Source organism: Manis javanica, chromosome 11 (assembly GCF_040802235.1).
Source record: "Manis javanica isolate MJ-LG chromosome 11, MJ_LKY, whole genome shotgun sequence".
NCBI classification, from domain to species: domain Eukaryota; kingdom Metazoa; phylum Chordata; class Mammalia; order Pholidota; family Manidae; genus Manis; species Manis javanica.
Genome location: NC_133166.1, coordinates 87,010,644 through 87,033,663, shown reverse-complemented (window position 1 = coordinate 87,033,663; position 23,020 = coordinate 87,010,644). Strand labels below are relative to the sequence as shown.

General features: G+C 39.3%; 1 protein-coding gene across 10 annotated transcripts in view; it reads right to left on the bottom strand.

The window, feature by feature from the left end:
- Positions 1–23,020, bottom strand: part of RASAL2 (RAS protein activator like 2) — a 396,637-nt gene that overhangs the window by 17,607 nt on the left and 356,010 nt on the right. For 7 of the 10 annotated variants that reach the window (XM_037022379.2, XM_037022384.2, XM_037022376.2 and 4 more), the window contains 5 exons: positions 10,033–10,177; positions 9,157–9,393; positions 7,205–7,406; positions 4,861–5,060; positions 3,255–4,122 (listed from right to left, as the gene is read on the bottom strand). In XM_037022379.2, the coding sequence (XP_036878274.2) occupies positions 3,255–4,122; positions 4,861–5,060; positions 7,205–7,406; positions 9,157–9,393; positions 10,033–10,177 (1,652 nt within the window). The remainder of the gene's footprint in view (positions 1–3,254; positions 4,123–4,860; positions 5,061–7,204; positions 7,407–9,156; positions 9,394–10,032; positions 10,178–23,020) is intronic. The other 3 variants (XM_037022380.2, XM_037022385.2, XM_037022378.2) reach the window with 1 other exon arrangement.

The following is a 23,020-nucleotide window of genomic DNA, read 5'->3' as shown; positions in this document are numbered from 1 at the left end:
CTAAATGAGTAACATTGAAAAAAGGGCTGGCTACATTAATAAGTAAACTCTAAGAGTTCTTGAAGAGGTTGGTAGGAGAGGGTTCAACAAATCCAAATGTGAAAACTGCAGCATCATCTTGATAGGCTTGTCAAATACCTATTGTAAGAAGTCCTCAAATTTAAATTTTCAAATTCAAATTTTAAGGTTAGGTAACATGAGTTCAAGATATAGCATATTTTGTGAATAAAGTCTATTACACACTTAGAGTACATGATACCTAAAGAACAAAATGTAGTAGAAAATTAGGAACAAAAAGAATCCGATAAGAAGCCAAAAAGGGTAAAAAAAAAAAAAATTAAAAGACAGTTTCCTGAAAAAAAATTCCTTCTCTGAAGTTTGCTTCACTAGGATTTTATTTCCTTCCCACTCAGTAGACAGAGACTGAAACTAGTTAGGCTGCCAGCAGTGGTTGCTCCTTTGTGCTCAGATACAAATGGAATTTGCATGGGACAAAGCCACTGGTGATTACAGACGCCTACAGAACAGTTGCCACAAAGAAATCCTCTAGTTTTTGGGAGAGAAGAATTCCCCGACACAATTTGCAATTAAAATGTGTAAAGGAATTTGCCTAAAAAATGTGCTGATTATATAGAACTTCAGAGTTCTTCATGGGGGTGAGATAAGAAAAGCAAGCAAGAAACAGAAAGATAAGGAATAAAAAAAATAATGTGTAAGTTTAAAAGAATAAACCATCTGCACAGAAAAAGTATAGAAAAAAACAGAAACTTGAGTAATCGAAATACAGTGATTTATGCCTTAACTGATATGACAGTGGCAGTACCAGTACCAGCAAAGGCACAAAGGTGAGTATTTGTGCTGGGACATCTCACTGGGGCTGTGCCACACTTTGTGACAATATAATATAGACATTCCCCAACTCGTTAATGGCTGGGGTACAAAAGATTTTAAACTGGTTTGGAGACGATGTGTTTCCTACTCCCATCTGCCCAGAGAGCCTTCTATTCACCCACAGAAACATGTGCTGAGTGCTTATGTGATAGGTGTTATATTTTCCGACAGGACAAATACTGTAAGTGATAATTGATTAGAGATGATTTCACAAAAGGTTAATTTATAATATTGAATAAACAATCAGTATGACTCATGGGCCCTGGGAATTAAGGATTACCTGGCACATGAGGAATGGGTAAGCTTTCCTCTTTTCTGTCCAGGGATGGGCTTAAGTCAGCTTTCGAAAAGCACATGGAAGGCCCTTTCCCCTATCCTGTCCTTCTCTGCCAATCTGATACTATTTTCTTCACCCATCTCATCCTCAGAGCCCTCATGCTGCACTAGGACTCCAAGAAGATGCTGACCTGCACACAGTATTTCATCTGTAACATTACTTACCTTTCTTTTCACCTCTCAATAAACACTTTGATTCTCTGAAAGTAGTTGATCTCAACTAGCAAAAAAGCAATGTGTAAACTAAATCATAATATGGTGTGAATGACTGATAGCTTCCTAACATACACATTAAAAAAATATATATATGAACTATATAAAAAAGATACATAAGTATTTAATAAGCCTTTTCATTATAGATTATCTTTCTTCCCTTGCTTTAAATGAAAAGACTTATTACATCAAACGAATTGGTCAAAGTTTGGGAACTATAACAAAGTAGAAATGAAAAATTTAAGACTCAAGGAAAACTTTATTTCAAAGGAAAGAATTACCAGCTGGGAGCTATTGCCCAGGAAGTCAGCTAGCAGAATTGGCTTAAGTTAGTCATGCTCTTCATCCTTCCTTTACTTCTGTATCTATGGATTCTGTAAATCATCTAATTTTTTTTAAAACAATAACTTTCAAAGTAGGGTCAAGAGCTCTGATCAAAGCAAAGTGGAGGCAGAAGAGCCAAATCAGTAAACGCCTACCTACAAAAATGTAAACACGTTAAAAGAGATCTGTTGGGGTTTCACTGTAGCCTCCTCTGACCAGCGACCTTGCTGGCAGGAGGATTTGTCATAGAGCTCTTGTAATCTAATCACACAGCTCCCTAATACTCATTTAGATTTCAAAAAAATTCAACAGATGCAAAGATTTTTAGGAGAACTATCTTTTTAAGATTAAATATATATATATAAATACACATTCTTAAGATTATTAGTTTGTTTCGAAGGAACAAAACAGCAGCAGACTCACAGACTCCAAGAAGGGACTAGCGGTTACCAAAAGGAAGAGGTGGGGAGGAGGGTGGGGAGGGAGGGAGAAGGGGATTGAGGGGCACAGTACTCACAATCACAATATAGGTAGGTCACAGGGAAGGCAGTACAGCACGGGGAAGACAAGTAATGACTCTATAGCATCTTACTACACCGAGACAGTGACTGTAATGGGTGGGGGGGGATGAGACTTGATATTATGGGTGAATGTTGAAACCACAATGTTGTTCATGTGAAGCCTTCACAAGATTGTCTATCAATGATAATATAATTAAAAAAAGATTATTAGTTTGTTTCAAAGAACAAAATATGTATTGGTGCCTAAAAATATAATATGTAAGGAAGACATGATTACATTCTTGGGAAACCTTTTTTATTTCTCAAAAACAAAAAAATCTGGAAATCTTATATGTAAACATGTAAACAGAAATACAAGGGATTTGTAAATGTTTAGAATACTTGTCAGCCACCTGTGTTTCTTTTTTACCTGTCTCCTTTACCTCACCTCTGTAGGTGCTCAGTTGTTTATTCTTCTAGCTATTTCCAGGAAAAGGCACAAGGGACTGGATATTTCTAGAGGGAGCTGGGGGATGGAGCTAAGAGCAGTTACATTAAACTCTTGGCTCACAATGTACAACTTTATTCTGGAAGCTTAAGAAAAAAAATTCAGAAGGATTAATGTCCAGATTCCTAAAATATATTCTAGTTGATTTCGCCTATAGATTTCATAAAGTGTCTAATATCCAACATCAGAGATCTGTTCTCAGTGCCAACTGAGGTGGCAGCTCTGCGGCTGGAAGAGAAGGAAAGACCCCTGCGTGGCTGTGGTTAATATGCCAGTCCTCCTAAGGACAATGAGTCAAGCTACATTTGCTGCCTCACCTAGCCAGAAGCTCCCAAACTTCTCATTTCCTTTTTCCATTTAAAGGTTGCAGAAATATTTCTAAGTGGAAACCTTGTTAGTAATTGGATTTCCCCAGTGATTTCTATTAGAAGAACCAAGGAAACTGTTGGACCAAGAAGAAGCCAGACCCCTTTAGCACTCACCCCGACCTGTTGAGTCTGTTGTCTCTGGATTGCTCTCACTTTGGGAACAGGGCTCTCTCTGGAGGAAGAAGACTGCTGCCGGGACCGGCTCCCATTCTGCACGGGTTCAGCCACCAGGGCTGCAGATGCCGCAGACATGCTCCCTGTGCTTCGCAAGGATGCACTGTGGGGCAGGGATGGCGCTGCTTTGGCTCGGGCACCTAACCCAGCCTGTTCCATTTTTCGGATTTGGGCCTGCCCAGTACTGTTTTGCCGTGGCAGAGCAAGAGGTATGTGTCTGTCTGGCACAGTGTGCCGCCTGGAGAAGTCCTCACTTTGAGTGCTACGTTTGGTGAAATCCTCCATGCTGCTATTGCTGGGTCCGCTGAGTTTGAAGTCCTCACTGTTACTTTGGCTTCTGGAACTGGCAGTGCTTAGATTCTCCAAACTGGAATCCACAGAGGCCTTTGGCATTGCTGGCATTGGGTTATTGAGGTGATAGACAGGGTTCTGGAATGACAAGGGTTGGAGGCTGCCTGGCTGGTTCAAAGCTGGGTGCAGGGGCCTCCTCACCTGGGGTGCACTCTGGGGAGTGCTCTGGGTTTCCCGCAGTTGTTTGATGCCAGCCCCCTGGGTCATGGAGAGCTGGCTTCCGGTCAAGCGCATAGGCACATCGAGCACAGCAGGCGCATGCTCCCCCTGAGCAGCACGAGTGTCCTGAAGGTCCATGAGGGAGATGCTTCGGCCATTGGGAAGGCTACTTTCCTTTTCATCCTTTTCAGAATAAGTCATGCTCTGGGAAGAGGCTTGCTGAACCAGCAATAATGTTTTCCCTCGGAAATAGCCATCCGTGTTTTCCTGGCTTGGAGATTTCAGTTTATGCAAGTCACTGTGGAAAAGGAAAGAACCTTTAATTACTTTTGAGGCAAATTCAGTATAGGTAGGATTCCTCAGTTCAGCCATAGGAGCTCTTCTGAAGGCTCAAAGGCCCAAAGTGGTTTCTAAACTCAGATTTCATTGTTATAATTCTTAGAATAAAATCCAACATTTTTTGGTGTTTTTCTCCAAAGGTGAAGAATAACACTGTAACCACCCCATCACTGTCTTCTAGAATGCCAGTCACTTCCTAGTTAGGTTTTAACCCCCACCAAAGTATTCCAACTCATAGTTAATTGGTTCTGTCTAAACCTTCAAGAGAAGATCTGAGGGTATAAGCAAAGGGTCCCAGCTAAAGAGACAAGTTTTGACAATGCAGAAAACAAAGTTAAGCATCAACATTTTATCTATGTACCCAGCAAACACCGCCAGTTGTAAAATGATTTTAACTGAGATTCTTTAGATTTGTGTTATGATATATGAAAATATCAGTATCACAGAGCCCTTAGTATTCCATTAAACAGGATAGTTTATTTTTACACATTTGTTGACTCCATTATAACTCTAAAACATCATCCTAAAAAATAAGTATCCTAGGTCTTGTGTATTATTATGACAATTGGATTTCTCTCAGATTATATGGTTCTTTCCAACTGATCATGACTTTGAAGTTGTAAATTCAGTAAATAAGTTAAATAGATTTCTGCCAAATCTCTTTCTTTCTGAGACAGTAGTTCAAATTCCATCATACCTGTCAATGGGGTCTTCAAATATTTTCTGCAGCCCAGAGGAGAGACTTCCACTGACATTTGGGCTGGAGCTATGCTCAGTGACGCGTCTCAGTTGCTGTTGTATTGGTGTAGGGTTAGTCAGAGATTTGGTAATATCGGCAAGAATACGAGGGAGAGGTCCCAATTTTGCCACGGTTGCCTGTAGGAAGGAATTTTCACCCTAATTGGATAATAAGCATTGCGACATCCACCAAAGATTGTTTGTGGGACAACGATGATGCCCATTGATGGAAGGGTGCAGGTTGGAGGGGAGGGTAGGTGTTTGCATATGGGAGTGGCAGGTTCATAGTGTGGTTATGGAGCAGCGGGATCATGGCGTCGAGATGAATGGAGGAGGCGAAACAAGGTGCAGCAGACATCGAGGAAAGAAAGGAAATAGAAATTAGGATTATGCAAATAAAAATTAAAAGACATGCTCAAAACAACCAAACTAATGCCATTCCAACTAAAATAGGCATGCAAAGCAAACTAAATCTTTGGGGGCTAGCAGATGAAGGTGGGGGAGGGTGGGGAAGAACCAAACACCTTCTAAGCAAAAGGGACCTCAAGACGAAAAGGATTGGCTAGTATGATGAAACTTTCAAAGAAAAGGGACTGTGAGAAAAGAAATGCATGCCAACATACAGGAAGGTGTTGCATTCAGGGGTCCAGAACACTGCAGGGCACACAGTTGAAATTGCCATCCATTATCCCATGTACTCTTGGGAACCGTGACCTATTGCCAACTGGGTTTGCATCAGCAAGACAATTTTTTTTTTAACAGCAAAATCAGTAAACTCTCTCTATGAGAAATGTCTAGATATACTTCTGGTTCCCAGGACCAACCACAGGTTTAAAAGGAGAAGTGTGTTTACACAGCAAAGCCTGATAAAAAGACCCTGACCCCTGAATAAACCAAGCCTATTTTATAAATAACTGTATTTACATCCCACTGATGCAGTTATTCAACAAAGAGTAACTTTTCTGTACTTATGCTTTATAAACCTAAATCATTTTTTCCTTTGGGGAGTTCTTCTACTCATGGAGTCTTATTGGACCCCCAATTGTAGGGCAGTTTTAAATGGCTGCCGCTGGGTCTCCTGTCTTCTCAACAGTCAGAATAGACTCTTCAGCCCTGCTCAAATGGGTACAATGTCTCCTCAAATGCTACCTGAAGAACGCCTTTACTTGCTCAACTTTCTTGAGCCATGCACGATCCATATTCAAGGAATTTACCCTCAGCATAGCGGCAACTTAAAATTTAGCTGTCATTTCTAAAAGTAAAAAAGGGATCTTCAAGAATAAGGAACAGTTCATTATTTTACAAGTATTTTAAGCACCAGTGGACACCCTACCATTTACATTTCCTCACGCAAGTGGTCTTTATTAATAGGTTTCACTCTCCCAACACCATTTTGTTGGTGCAACATTTTTAAGGATAATAGGAAAATGGAGGAAAACAAGATCTTGTCACAGAAAAATAACTTTGTCTTTTGAAGTTATTCTAACATACCACCACACATATTTATAAAGCACCTGTATCAAACAAAAACATCAATAAGTAATTACTGTGACAAACCTAGCCAAAAACAAAAGACTATTTTCCATTACAATGTCTATTCTTTTTTGTAAAATTTCAGAAGAAAATTATTGAATTGGCATGGTGTGTATATATATATATATATGTATATATATATGTATTTAGCTATTAATATAATAAATTCTTAGCTTACAGTCAGAAAATAAATTATTAAAAATGATAGCTGTTTTCTGTATTCTCACTTCCCATCTGTAGAGAAAGAAAACTTTGGGATTTTCAGATCCTATGTAACTATAGTGCTAACAGTTATATTAAACCCTCTGACTTGCATTAAAAAAAAATCTCTTGGGTAAAGCTAATTAAACATGATAATCTCAATATTTTTCTAAGTCTACACTTTTGTTAGAAATTGCTATATGTGGTTTAATCTAATCCTACTCTACCTGAATAAGGCTATACACACAATATCTTGTATTAGTTTCTAGGGAATTTTTAGATGTTATATACATTTACTCATTTATAGAAATATATACCCCATTAGTTCAGGTAATTACTTAAAAATATATGCTAATAATTTTATGGATTTCTAGAATTTCCTGGTTTGCAGGGCACATATTTTACTCAGAAATGATAACCATTTACTTCCAGACTTCTAAGGATAAGAGGTTGCTTCCAACTAGCAGACAGCTGAGTGCTCTATCACTCTGTGGCAACTCTCCAGAATTCAGATACATTACGGTTTTCTCTCTCCCAGCTCCCATTACTAACCTTCCAGCCTACTTTACCTTATCAAGTTGGGACACTACTTCCCATAGTAAGGAATGCAAAACTGAAAGCTCTCGGCCCAGGTCAATGTAACCATCAAAGCCTGGGGTATTTGAGATGGTGTCTGGATTAGAGATCTCCAAAAGAAACCGCTTCATTCCACCCCATTCATGTTCTAAAAAATCATTCATGAATGCCATGTATTCTTCTTTGTTACCAAATCTGAAGTACAGGGAGAGAAATGAGAGAGAACATTTAGGAAAAGAGATGTGATCATTTTCAGTTGACTATATACCAACCTATAACACTTTTTATTTGGGGGAGGTAAATAATTTGTTTATTATTTATAAGTGATAAATGCTAAAACATGTTTTCTTAATACTACTTTAATACTCAAAACCTTTAATTAGCTTTCTGTTTTCTGTTGGGTAAAGCTAAAACTTTTTTTTCTGGTACTTAAAGTTCTCTGTAATATAGTTTTCATTTACCTCTAAATGCTCATCAGTATTAACCTTAAATATTGTAGGTTCTTAAAAGTCTCCCAAATACATTATATTCTTTTTCTTCTTCAAATCTTTGCTCATGCTATCTATTTCTGCTAAAGAAGAACTTCTCTTTGCCTTTAGAGATTCTAGCTTACTTCAGGACCTTTTTTAAGTCCACAGAACTTGTTCCAAAATAAACTAGAACTGCTGTTTTAAGAATTAGCTCAAATATGGATAAATATGTATATTTCTGCATTGGTTTATTATAAGGTACACAAAGTTAAAACAGTGCATGTCTGAAGAGCCACTGTTCATACAGAAAACAATCTGTCTCATAGAAGTTCTAATTTTTTCAACACATTGCTAATAGAATCTTGTCTTTAAGCTCCAACATTGAGTAAACCTGTGATTAGTTCTGCCAGTGTGAATCCTTTCTCAGTGACTGCTTAAAATTATTTTCCAGGAATTAAAAAATTATACAAACTTGGGAAAAAATTGGAAACAATGGAATGTGGAAAGAAATAAGTTTGAGTGTACAACTCTACCACCTAAACATATCTGCTGCTTACATTTGAGTGCATTTCCCTTGTTTTGTAACTTCCTTTAAAAAAATTTAAATCTATGGAAAATTTGAAAGAACATACTGAACACCCATATGCCGTTCATCTACATTAACTGTTAACATTTTGCCAGGTTTACTTTCACTCTTTCTCTACATATACATATGCTTTTTTCTTTTTATGCTGGACTATTTTAAACTAAGTTGCAGACATAACCTCTAAATACATTAGCACCCACCCATTTCTCCAGAATAAGGAATAGGTCTTACATAAACCAATGCTATTATCATGCTAAAGCTTTTAGAAACATTATCTTATATATAGTCCATATTTAATTGCTCCCAAAATGATTTTTATAGATTTTTTTTCTAATTCAGATCCAATTAAGATTTAAATATTGCATTTAGTCTCTTTCAATCTATTACAGTCCCCTCTATCTTTTCTGCTTTTCATTACACTGACATTTTGGAAGGGGCTGGGCCAATTGTCTTAGACAATGTAACTACAGAATTTGATTGTTCTTCCCAACTTTTTATACTTAGATTTTTATGTTATCATATTGCTGGGATAACAGCCTATGCCCCATTTGGTATTCCCTCCCCCTTTTTTTTCCTGGCTAGAGTTTCTAATAGCACTTTTCATTAAATACAATTATATCTTCATCAGTTCCATATTATTGGATATTCTTTGTAAACACTATTTGTAGTGGCTGCAGATAGTCTACTGAATGCATGTGCCATAGGTTACTTAACCATTCCTCTATAACATGAATGTTAAAGTTGTTTCCAATTTTTTCTTGCTATTTTAAACAATACCACAAAAATCTTGTAACATGAATTTTGAGGCTTCCCTCTCCTAACCAAAATTTAGGACTCATGCATTTTTAAGCAACGTTTTTTAAAAAGTGGTTATGGCAGCAACACCTACTTGGCAAAGTTTGCCAGGTTTTGAATGACCTTGGCAATTAGAGTCAGAGTCCGAGATGTGCGGTCATCAGGATACTCCTGCATAAGGTTGAAAAGACTGGGAGACATAATGGCTGGGCACAGAAAACGGAGAAACAGCGAGGCACTGATGAGTCGCTCGCTGATGTCTTGCTTGCCGCGGTTCAAGCACTGCTGCTTCCAAGATGCAAATACTTCTTTCAGTTCCCGAGGGAAAACACTGGCGAAAGGAAGATTAAAACCTCTAAATACGAAAGTATCATAACCCCAGAAAGCACAAGCAATTCCCCTCTGGCCCAACACAACTCTGCTCTAGAGCCAGGCTCTGAGGAGGGCTTAGTGGAAATAGCTCTGCCGATTCATGGCTGAGAGGTGGTGGCCGATTCATGGAAGTGATGGAGACTGGAAACCCAAAGCTACAAAACTTAGGGATGGGTGTAAATTTCATTTTGCAAAGTGGGCAAATGGCATGAAGCTCCTGACTAAACCACCTGGCCTAACATAGCTCACCATAACCTCTAAGACTGTTCACCCAAAATCTCCCCAAATCTCACCAACTGCTCGGGTTGGGGCAATGATCAAAGGATCATAGGTCATTACCATATCTTGAACACTACTAAGTATTTTAGAAAGCCACTAAATACTTTGGCATTAGAGGATGTGGTGCTAACGTAGATAGTTCAGAGGTATTTCTGTTTGCAGGGAGACTGAGGTTTTAGGCAGGATCGTATTAGGGAAACTTTCAGTTTTTCCCCTAAGCCCTTCCTAGGCCTGGGAAGTAACAGTTAACACTGCAATGGCTTTTATAAGGAAAAATGTAGTTCCATAAGCAGAGGATGCAGCACTGACACCTGCTCACCAGTAGGAGTTGATGATCTTGCAGAAAGCCAGCTCACAGCACATTTTCAGGTTGCTCTGATGGTCTATCAGCTCGCCAGATGAACATTTGCTGGGATCCACTTCACAGTTTTCATCTGACTCATACAAAGCTTTGATGAACTCCCCTATTTGAAGTGAAAAAATGACAGACAGTGTAACTATATATAGTGTGTCTTCCAGTATATAATGGGGAATTCTTTCTGAGACCTGACATGGAGAACATGAGGTTGTCCACAAAGGGTTACTGCTTTGGAACCCATGAGTGACTGCCTCCCATGTATCACATTTATTTTCCTTATGCTGGAGTGGGAAAACAGCAATCACTAACATCATCATTGTGGTACTTATAATATTACTTTAAACAATGATACAACTTTAAATCTTTTATCTGAAACTGCAAATATATTTAATTAGCAGGAACTTGTTATCTAAGGCCCCTCTTGGTTAATAAGGCCCCCCTTAGGTTAATAATGTTAATGTTTTAGGAGAAAAAATAACTCAAACTTGATGAATAGCACGCCTAAGGTTTTAAGTGGTAATGCAGATCCCAAATAGAGATTCCAGTAAGGGTTTCAGGCTTACCTCTTGCAATGGGGATAGTTGTTCAACGTAGGACAGAATTATACCAGAACATCTCTTTACATAATCTGTATATGTTTTTCCAAATAAATGTAGCTTAGACGTCCTGTTCATAAACCCTGTTCTCTACAGACATATGCCCAACATTCCCTGAAAGAACAAATCTTTACCATACCTGTTTACCTTCAATTACACAATATACCTTACATATGTTCTACTGTTCCATGTTTCACACAGTTTTGTGCATGTTTGTTCACATGTGTGTAACATCTCTAGGATGAATAACCTTGGAGCTCAGGGCCCACATTCTGTTCATGTTCAGATCTCTAGCCTGAAAAATAGATCCTCAAGCATTGCAAGTGCTTGATAAATATTTATCAGCGATGGTAGCATATATTCTTGGGTTTTTATAGGTCTTTACAAAACAGGAGTTGATCTTTCAAGGATCCTTTCAAATATGCTCTATTACTCAAAGGTTCAGGCTAGTTATAATATCTCATGAGAGTGAACAATATTTCTACAAAATTAAGTAGCAGCAGCAATATGAAGAGAATTTCCTATCAAAATGGTTGATAGTGAGGTAAATGAAAGACTTAAAAAAATAGCTAATGGTAGAGGACAGGAAGCGGTTACTTGGAAGAAAAATGCCTTGAGAACAGAAACTAAGTGGTACACAAGAAAAGTAAAAGCTTTGGAGCCAAGGAGATCTAAGATCAAATCCTGCACCCATCATATAACTGACTGTGGGGCCTTGAAAAGTCACTTAAGTTGTCTGAGTTTCAGTTGCCCTATTTGTAAAATGGAGCTAATAACTCCCACCCTATAAGCTGTGTTTCATGCCCCAGATAATGCGTCTAACATGGTGCCTGGCATTCAGCAGGGGCTCTGTACAATGAGCATCATTATGTACAAGCGATGCAATTTTACAATAATTTTTTATAAAGTGAAATGACCAAAACAAAAATGTTTACCAGTTCTTATAAGATTCATATTTTACATGTTCTCAATATCTGCTATGCCTTCACACAATTTACCTAGATTTTTAAAGAGTAGCTAAATTTAAAGCTAAGATATTAATATCAAATAAGCCACATAAAACTGGCCCACTCTAAATTTCTGTCACAAATATGCTGTTTAGTGATTTCCTTAAGGTTATATCTATCCTAGGGAAATAATACTAATATTAAAAAATAACTCATGAATTTTAGGAAAATTTCCTTTTGTTCTTCAAGAAAAGAGCCAAATAAATAACTCAAGTATCCTGAGTTAACCCTCTGAAGGGTTTTTTAAACCTGGTTATGATATATTTAAAATCCTCTAAATTTGAGAATATTATTTTCACTTTTCAAACTTTAACCTGTGTCTAATAATGGGGGAAGTACCGCACTGAAAAGGTGAACCTTTCATAGATTCATACTTACAAGCCACTCATCTGATCAAAAATTGAGACAGATTCCATAATCCATTGATGTTTGCTCTCCTGCCTCTGAAAAAGATCAGAGCTGAAGAAGGTGCTACATGTTGTTTAAATGAGTTTGTGCTTAAAATGTTCTTTGGTGTGTTTTCTATGTAAAGCATTACCTCATTACTATCCAGTATTCAATCTGCCCACATAGAAAGAACTAAGTCAGTAAGTATGGACAATTATTGCTAAAAAAGATGCTTCTGCCACCAAAGATGGAAATCAGGCCTTTTTAGGGACTTCTCTATTTCTCTCAGATGGTATTTCCAGTGTGTCACAGGGTATCAACACTCAATCGGATCTCAATCAGAAAGGCTAAAAGAATTAACAGTTGGAAGATTTAAGTCTAACTGAGGCAGAGTCTGTACAGCTAATAAAATGGGTTAATCATGATAAACCAAGATTGCACAATTGGCAACTTTCAACTTAATTTTCTCTGAGAATTCTTCAGATAGTATACAAATAGCATCAATTTTTTTTTTTTCCGAACTATATGAAATTAACGAAACTTTATTCAGAGTGCTCAGCTATACTTAGGAAGTTTTTGGTTTACTGAGACTTCACTGTGAAGCCTCTTTTATTTACTATGTATTATGAAATCTTCCTTAATTGTGTATTAGAGTCTCCTGTCATAGCAAGCACAGTATCATATGATGAAAATAATTGAATCCTTCTCAGGTAATTTTGTAGTTCTTCTCTGAAAATTTTGTAGTTCTTCAGGGTTACTACTTGAAAAACCAATTATTACTGTCTTGAACCATACAAATGTCAATTTACATTGACTGACATTCTGTAAGTTGTTTTGAAAATAAAATTTGTCATAAAAATAAAATATGGGAGGGAGGTGGAGCCAGGATGGCGGCGTGAGTAGAGCAGTGGAAATCTCCTCCCCAAAACACATAGAGCTATGAAAATATAACAAAGAAAAATCTTCCTAAAATAGAGACCACAGGACACAGGACAACATCCAGACCACATCCACACCTGCAAGAACCCAGCGCCTTGCGAAGGGGGTAAGATACAAGTCCCGGCCCAGCGGGACCCGAGCGCCCCTCCCCCCGGCTCCCGGCGGGTGGAAAGAAACCAGAGCGGTTTTTTTTTGGTGAGTGCTTTTTGGAAGCCTTAAAGGGACGGGTCCCCGTTGCTAGGGAGGCAGGGTGGCAGGACCGGTGAGCAGGTGCCTGGGACCGGCGCCTGAGGACAAAGAATATCCCGCGTTTCTCCCTGCGGGACCAGCTGGCGGGTGCCTGAGACCGGCGCCTCAGGACGGAGGAAATCGGGCGTTTTTCCCCCTTTTTTTTTCTCTTTTTGGCGAGCGCTTTTTGGAAGCCTTAAAGGGACAGGGACCCTGGTGCTAGGGAGGCAGGGTGGCGGGACTGGTGAGCGGGTGCCTGGGACCGGCGCCTGAGGACAAAGAATATCCCACGTTTTTCCCTGCGGGACCGGGGGGCGGGTGCCTGAGACCGGCACTTGAGGACAGAGGAAATCGCGCGTTTTTCCCCCCTTTTTTTTTCTCTTTTTTGCGAGTGCTTTTTGGAAGCCTAAAAGGGACAGGGAACCCGGTGCTAGGGAGGCAGGGCGGCGGGACTGGTGAGTGGGTGCCTGGGACCGGCGCTGGAGGACAAAGAATATCGCGCGTTTTTCCCTGTGGGACCGGTGGGCGGGTGCCTGAGACCGGCACCTGAGGATGGAGGAAATCGCGCATTTTTCCCCTTTTTTTCTCTCTTTTTGGCGAGTGCTTTTTGGAAGCCTTAAAGGGACAGGGACCCCGGTGCTAGGGAGGCAGGACGGCGGGACTGGTGAGCGGGTGCCTGGGACCAGTGCCTGAGGACAAAGAATATCGAGCGTTCCTTCCCTGCAGGACCGGTGGGTGGGTGCTTTTTGGAAGCCTTGAAAGGACAGGGACCCTGGTGCTAGGGAGACAGGGCAGCAGGATCAGTGAGTGGGTGCCTGGTACCGGCACCTGAGAACAAAAAAAAAAAAAAAAAAAAATCGCGTGTTTTTTCCTTTTTTTTTCCTTTCTGTTCCCTCTCTCATTGTTGCTGTTGTTATTTTGGTTTGGAGAGTGCTTTTTGGAAGTCTTAAAGGGGCGGGACAGGTCACTTAGACCAGAGGCAGGGAATCTGGGGATCTCTGGGAACTCTAACCCCCTGGGCAGCAGGGAGCATAGAGGCCCCTTGCGGAGATAAATAGCCTCCCAGCCGCTCCCCCTCCAACGGGGCTCCACCATTTTGGAGGAAGAGCCCCAGCGAGGCCAAGCCCACAGCAACAGTGGAGATAAACCCCAAAGCAACTGGGCAGGAAGCAGAAGCCCTGTCTGCGCACAGCTGCCCAGCACAAGCCACTAGAGGTCGCTATTCTCCCAGGAAAAGGCCACAAACCAACAAGAAGGGAAGCTCTTCCAGCGGTCACTTGTACCAGCTCTGCAAACTATCTCTATCACCATGAAAAGGCAAAACTACAGGCAGACAAAGATCACAGAGACAACACCTGAGAGGGAGACAGACCAAACTAGTCCTCCTGAAAAAGAATTCAAAATAAAAATCATGAACATGCTGACAGAGATGCAGAGAAAAATGCAAGAGCAATGGGATGAGATGCAGAGAAAAATGCAAGAGCAGTGGGATGAGATGCAGAGAAAAATGCAAGAGCAGTGGGATGAAGTCTGGAAGGAGATCACAGATGTCAGGAAGGAGATCACAGAAGTGAAACAATCCCTGGAAGGATTTATAAGCAGAATGGATAAGATGCAAGAGGCCATTGAAGGAATAGAAGCCAGAGAACAGGAACGTATAGAAGCTGACATAGAGAGAGATAAAAGGATCTCCAGGAATGAAACAACACTAAGAGAAATATGTGACCAATACAAAAGGAATAATATTTGTATTATAGGGATACCAGAAGAGGAAGAAAGAGGAAAAGGGATAGAAAGTCTCTTTGAAGAAATAATTGCTGAAAACTTCCCCAAACTGGGGGAGGAAATAATCGAACAGACCATGGAATTACACAGAACTCCCAACAGAAAGGATCCAAGGAGGACAACACCAAGACACATAGTAATTAAAATGGCAAGGATCAAGGACAAGGAAAGAGATTTAAAGGCAGCTAGAGAGAAAAAGGTCACCTATAAAGGAAAACCCATTAGGCTAACATCAGACTTCTCGACAGAAACCCTACAGGCCAGAAGAGAATGGCATGATATACTTAATGCAATGAAACAGAAGGGCCTTGAACCAAGGATACTGTATCCAGCACGACTATCATTTAAATATGATGGCGGGATTAAACAATTCCCAGACAAGCAAAAGCTGAGGAAATTTGCTTCCCACAAACCACCTCTACAGGGCATCCTACAGGGACTGCTCTAGATGGGAGCACCCCTAAAAAGAGCACAGAACAAAACACACAACATATGAAGAATGGAGGAGGAGGAATAAGAAGGGAGAGAAGAAAAGAATCTCCAGACAGTGTATATAACAGCTCAATAAGCGAGCTAAGTTAGGCAGTAAGATACTAAAGAAGCTAACCTTGAACCTTTGGTAACCACGAATCTAAAGCCTGCAATGGCAATAAGTACATATCTCTCAATAGTCACCCTAAATGTAAATGGACTTAATGCACCAATCAAAAGACATAGAGTAATAGAATGGATAAAAAAGCAAGACCCATCTATATGCTGCTTACAAGAAACTCACCTTAAACCCAAAGATAAGCATAGAATAAAAGTCAAGGGATGGAAAAACATATTTCAGGCAAACAACAGTGAGAAGAAAGCAGGGGTTGCAGTACTAATATCAGACAAAATAGACTTCAAAACAAAGAAAGTAACAAGAGATAAAGAAGGATACTACATAATGATAAAGGGCTCAGTCCAACAAGAGGATATAACCATTCTAAATATATATGCACCCAATACAGGAGCACCAGCATATGTGAAGCAAATACTAACAGAACTAAAGAGGGAAATAGACTGCAATGCATTCATTGTAGGAGACTTCAACACACCACTCACCCCAAAGGATAGATCCACCAGGCAGAAAATAAGTAAAGACACACAGGCACTGAACAACACACTAGAACAGATGGACCTAATAGACATCTATAGAACTCTACATCCAAAAGCAACAGGATATACATTCTTCTCAAGTGCACATGGAACATTCTCCAGAATAGACCACATACTAGCTCACAAAAAGAGCCTCAGTAAATTCCAAAATATTGAAATTCTACCAACCAATTTTTCAGACCACAAAGGTATGAAAGTAGAAATAAATTCTACAAAGAAAACAAAAAGGCTCACAAACACATGGAGGCTTAACAACATGCTACTAAATAATCAATGGATCAATGAACAAATCAAAATAGAGATCAAGGAATATATAGAAACAAATGACAACAACAACACTAAGCCCCAACTTCCGTGGGATGTAGCGAAAGCAGTCTTAAGAGGAAAGTATATAGCAATCCAGGCACACTTGAAGAAGGAAGAACAATCCCAAATGAATAGTCTAACATCACAATTACTAAAACTGGAAAAAGAAGAACAAATGAGGCCTAAAGTCAGCAGAAGGAGGGACATAATAAAGATCAGAGAAGAAATAAACAAAATTGAGAAGAATAAAACAATAGCAAAAATCAACGAAACCAAGGGCTGGTTCTTTGAGAAAATAAACAAAATAGATAAGCCTCTAGCCAAACTTATTAAGAGAAAAAGAGAGTCAACACAAATCAACATAATCAGAAATGAGAATGGAAAAATCACGACAGACTCCACAGAAATACAAAGAACTATTAAAGACTACTATGAAAACCTATATGCCAACAAGCTGGAAAACCTAGAAGAAATGGACAACTTCCTAGAAAAATACAACCTCCCAAGACTGACCAAGGAAGAAACACAAAAGTTAAACAAACCAATTACGAGCAAAGAAATTGAAACGGTAATCAAAAAACTACCCAAGAACAAAACCCTGGGGCCGGACGGATTTACCTCGGAATTTTATCAGACACACAGAGAAGACATAATACCCATTCTCCTTAAAGTGTTCCACAAAATAGAAGAAGAGGGAATACTCCCAAACTCATTCTATGAGGCCAACATCACCCTAATACCAAAACCAGGCAAAGACCCCACCAAAAAAGAAAATTACAGACCAATATCCCTGATGAATGTAGATGCAAAAATACTCAATAAAATATTAGCAAACAGAATTCAACAGTATATCAAAAGGATCATACACCATGACCAAGTGGGGTTCATCCCAGGGATGCAAGGATGGTACAACATTCGAAAATCCATCAACATCATCCACCACATCAACAAAAAGAAAGACAAAAACCACATGATCATCTCCATAGATGCTGAAAAAGCATTTGACAAAATTCAACATCCATTCATGATAAAAACTCTCAGCAAAATGGGAATAGAGGGCAAGTACCTCAACATAATAAAGGCCATATATGATAAACTCACAGCCAGCATTATACTGAACAGCGAGAAGCTGAAAGCATTTCCTCTGAGATCGGGAACCAGACAGGGATGCCCACTCTCCCCACTGTTATTTAACATAGTACTGGAGGTCCTAGCCAAGGCAATCAGACAAAACAAAGAAATACAAGGAATCCAGATTGGTAAAGAAGAAGTTAAACTGTCACTATTTGCAGATGATATGATACTGTACATAAAAAACCCTAAAGACTCCACTCCAAAACTACTAGAACTGATATCGGAATACAGCAAAGTTGCAGGATCCAAAATTAACACACAGCAATCTGTGGCTTTCCTATACACTAACAATGAATCAATAGAAAGAGAAATCAGGAAAACAATTCCATTCACCATTGCATCAAAAAGAATAAAATACCTAGGAATAAACCTAACCAAAGAAGTGAAAGACTTATACTCTGAAAACTACAAGTCACTCTTAAGAGAAATTAAAGGGGACACTAATAAATGGAAACTCATCCCATGCTCATGGCTAGGAAGAATTAATATCGTCAAAATGGCCATCCTGCCCAAAGCAATATACAGATTTGATGTAATCCCTCTCAAATTACCAGCAACATTCTTCAAAGAATTGGAACAAATAATTCAAAAATTCATATGGAAACACCAAAGACCCCGAATAGCCAAAGCAATCCTGAAAAAGAAGAATAAAGTAGGGGGGATCTCACTCCCCAACTTCAAGCTCTACTACAAAACCATAGTAATCAAGACAATTTGGTACTGGCACAAGAACAGAGCCACAGACCAGTGGAACAGATTAGAGACCCCAGAAATTAACCCAAACATATATGGTCAATTAATATTTGATAAAGGAGCCATGGACATACAATGGCAAAATGACAGTCTCTTCAACAGATGGTGCTGGCAAAACTGGACAGCTACATGTAGGAGAATGAAACTGGACCATTGTCTAACCCCATATACAAAGGTAAACTCAAAATGGATCAAAGACCTGAATGTAAGTCATGAAACCATTAAACTCTTGGAAAAAAACATAGGCAAAAACCTCTTAGACATAAACATGAGTGACCTCTTCTTGAACATATCTCCCTGGGCAAGGAAAACAACAGCAAAAATGAGCAAGTGGGACTACATTAAGCTGAAAAGCTTCTGTACAGCGAAAGACACCATCAATAGAACAAAAAGGAACTCTACAGTATGGGAGAATATATTTAAAAATGACAGATCCGATAAAGGCTTGACGTCCAGAATATATAAAGAGCTCACACGCCTCAACAAACAAAAAACAAATAACCCAATTAAAAAATGGGCAGAGGAACTGAACAGACAGTTCTCCAAAAAAGAAATACAGATGGCCAAGAGACACATGATAAGATGCTCCACATCGCTAATTATCAGAGAAACGCAAATTAAAACTACAATGAGGTATCACCTCACATCAGTAAGGATAGCTGCCATCCAAAAGACAAACAACAACAAATGTTGGCGAGGCTGTGGAGAAAGGGGAACCCTCCTACACTGCTGGTGGGAATGTAAATTAGTTCAACCATTGTGGAAAGCAGTATGGAGGTGCATCAAAATGCTCAAAACAGACCTACCATTTGACCCAGGAATTCCACTCCTAGGAATTTACCCTAAGAACGCAGCAATCAAGTTTGAGAAAGACAGATGCACTCCTATGTTTATCGCAGCACTATTTACAATAGCCAAGAATTGGAAGCAACCTAAATGTCCATCGGTAGATGAATGGATAAAGAAGATGTGGTACATATACACAATGGAATACTACTCAGCCATAAGAAGTGGAAAAATCCAACCATTTGCAGCAACATGGATGGAGCTGGAGAGTATTATGCTCAGTCAAATAAGCCAAGCAGAGAAAGAGAAATACCAAATGATTTCACTCATCTGAGGAGTATAGGAACAAAGGAAAAACTGAAGGAACAAAACAGCAGTGGAATTACAGAACCCAAAAATGGACTAACAGGTACCAAAGGGAAAGGAACTGAGGAGGATGGGTGGGCAGGGAGGGATAAGGGGGGGGAAGAAGAAGGGGGGTATTAAGATTAGCATGCATGGGGGGGAGAGAGAAAGGGGAGGGTGGGCTGTACAACACAGAGAGGACAAGTAGTGACTCTACAACATTTTGCTAAGCTGATGGACAGTAACCGTAATGTGGTTGTTAGGGGGGACCTGATATAGGGGAGAGCATAGTAAACATAGTATTCTTCATGTAAGTGTAGATTAAAAATTAAAAAGAAAAAAAAAAAAGAAAGAAAGAAAGAAAGAAAAGGGGGATTACTCCTTAACAGGATAAAACTATTGGTAAATCAAAGATCAACGCATGCTTTAAATATCCTTAATGCTGATCACTTAAAGGGTGTCAGATGATCAGCTATGGAGGTACTCTTTTCTGATAATATTCCTTTCTCTTAATTAAAAAAAAAAAAAAAAAAAGCAGTTACTGTGTGCTGACCTCCAATGAGTTCTGCACAGTGGTATAGAGGGCATGTCAAAGTGTGGGCAAAGGGTCTGTTTGTTTCTATGCAGAAGATCAAGGCCTAGCTTGGATACCCAGAAAATGAACTAAGATACGATATGAGGAGGAGCTTCCGGCATCAGCACTCTCTGGAGGACTTGTGCCGGGGGATGATCATCAAAAAGCCTCCACAGGGATCCGGACGATGCTGCGGTTGTAGCTGCATCCAGCCCACCGTCTACTGGACTTGCCATAGGAATGAGGAGGGAGATGTCTAGGCTGGCATGTGCATACAGTGAGACAACGAATTTGACCAGATCTGTACTGTTGGAACTCAACCAGGAGTTGGGAGGGGTGCAAGTTGTAGCACTCCAAAATCTCATGACTATAGACTATGGTTAAAAGAACATATGGGATGTGAACAGATCCCAGAAATGGGCTGCTTTAATTTGTCTGATGGTTCAAGTACAGTTGGACAATATCCATCATATCATAGATAAAGTTTCACAAATGCCTAGGGTGCCTAAATGGTTTTCTTGGCTTCACTGGAGATGGATGGTAATTATAGATTTGCTTTGTTTATGTCACCGTATTCCTATTATGTTAATATGTGTGTGCAAATTAGTTAGTAGTTTAAAACCTATACATACTTAAGGTACTATACAAGAAGATATGTCAAAGAAATAATCAATCCTCCCATGTTTCCTTCATATGCTACATCTATAGCTTTTCTTCTTCCTTCCTAATTACAACCCTTAAATAGAATTCGTGCCTCATATCGAATTTACTGAGTATCATAATTCCTCCAGGTGGTAAAGATACCTCGAGACAAGTGCTGGGCATAGAAGCCACAGGGCATAAATCTGAAAAGAAGTAAAAAGCTAACCTTTGCAAACAATATGGCTTCTCTCTCACTTACCAACTTTACATTTCCCTGTATGGCCCCGGAAGATGACTGGTTAGCCAGAGACGGGTAAGATTCCTCAAGGGAGGAACAACCTAAGACAGGCACAGTCGCAGGGGGGCCATCAGGTGAGAATTTGGGGATCAACAGAGGTGAGGCTCAGAACCTCACCCCCCCTGCTTTGAGAGAAATCTTCTGTATCCGTGGATGTCTTGCTGCCCTTGTCTAGCCTGGATTAATACTTAGTCCATAGGCACACACCTGATCATCTGATCATCTACATTTGCCTTCTTACAGCAGTAAACTATGTTTTCTACCTTTATCTTGCATCTACCTACCACTTCAGCATTTTATTAAAAATAAAAATAATAATAATAATAGGAGAAATGTGGGATCAACATATAAATCAAGTACAAAAATCAAACGAATATTCATATTTGACCTGATTGTTTATAGGTCATAATGCATGATCAAAACTGAAAGTTTCTGTGATGAATGCCCTTGTACTGTTCACCATGTAAGAATTTATTCACTATGTAAGAATTCGTTCACCATGTAAGAACTTGTTTGTTATGCTTCAGAAGATTGGAGACTGACGAGAATTAGGCTTGAGATGGATTAATGATTGTACATTGAGCGTTGACCCCCCATACTGAATTTTATTGTTGTTAACAACCATTTGATCAATAAATATGAGAGATGCCCTCTCAAAAAAAAATAAAAAAAATAAAAAAAAATATGGGAGAAAAACAATTGAGAATCTAGGATGTTAAGGCTAACCAGAAATATGGGGAGTTAAATGAGAGGAAGTCAGCAGAATCTCCACCCTGAGGAAGCTCACCAATTGATTTTGTTTATTCTCTTGGAAGTGGCAGCCCTTTTCACTACACTTGACTTTGCTCTTCTGTTATGAATCAGGTAGTAGAGATCTCTGTGGGGTTACCTGAATTTCTTTCCATGCTCACTGAATTAACTGGCATGTCTTATTGAGCCAATTAGCTATTTAATTATTCACTGTCCTATCAAAGAACTTGTATCTACTTTTCACTTGGAAATGATTTCATCTGGAAATCCTGGTTAGCACACTGAATTGTAGAATATAAATATTTGAATTTCAAGAAGTAGGTGGTCAACAAATATTTAACCCTCTTCCTATAAAATGCAGAATAGTGTTTGAGATGCTTCATCATCGCCTTTTATAAGGTAATACAAATTATTAAAGCAAATCATGATATAATCCACGATATGACTGTAAGAAACTCTTTTATGTGAGACCATAAACCTTTCTGTATCTTCCCTAACAACAATTAAAACTCATTTTTGCTATTCTTCTAGTAAATTCCCATTGGATCTTAAACCAAAGCACATAATTTAGAGAAAAGAAAAGAGTATGAAGATAGGAAGGAGGAAGAGAAAAAATTTACTTCTCCAGAGTAGGAACTAATTGCTGCTGGAGTTAGTCTACTTCATGTAAACATAGTCATCCTATTTCTCCAGCAGTCATTCACTTTTTACCCCGGACAACCTGGCTCCTGCCCTTTTGAGGGCAGTGGCAGCCATCACTAGTGATCTTTGATGCCAAATGCAATAGTCATTTTTTCTTTTAATCTCTACCTTCCTCAGCTCTGACTCTATTCATACTCTCTTCTCTCTTAGTGTCTAGGACTCAGTACTTTCCTGCTTTTCTTTCTGCATGCGTGTATGCATGCTTACTTTCTCTCAATAGCTTCTCTGATTCCTCTTCTACACCATATATTCTACACCAGATGCATTGTAAGATCTGTCTTTGGTCCTCTCTTCCTCCTCTGGTAATTTTGCAGTTTCAGGTATCTCTTCCCATGGGTAACTTATCCTAAATTTCAAAGAGCCAGTGAGAAAGATGGATGTGTTGGGATTTCTTAGACAGAACCCCTGGGGTTTCCTACTAGAACTTCAGGTTGAATACATGTGAAGTAGGAATATTTCCCATCTTTCAAGTCTACTACTTCCATGTTCTCTTTCTGTTAAGAATCTCATCCTTCTAGTTGCTCACAAAGGCCCAAAATTCATTGTAATATCTGATGTCCACCCCCCACTA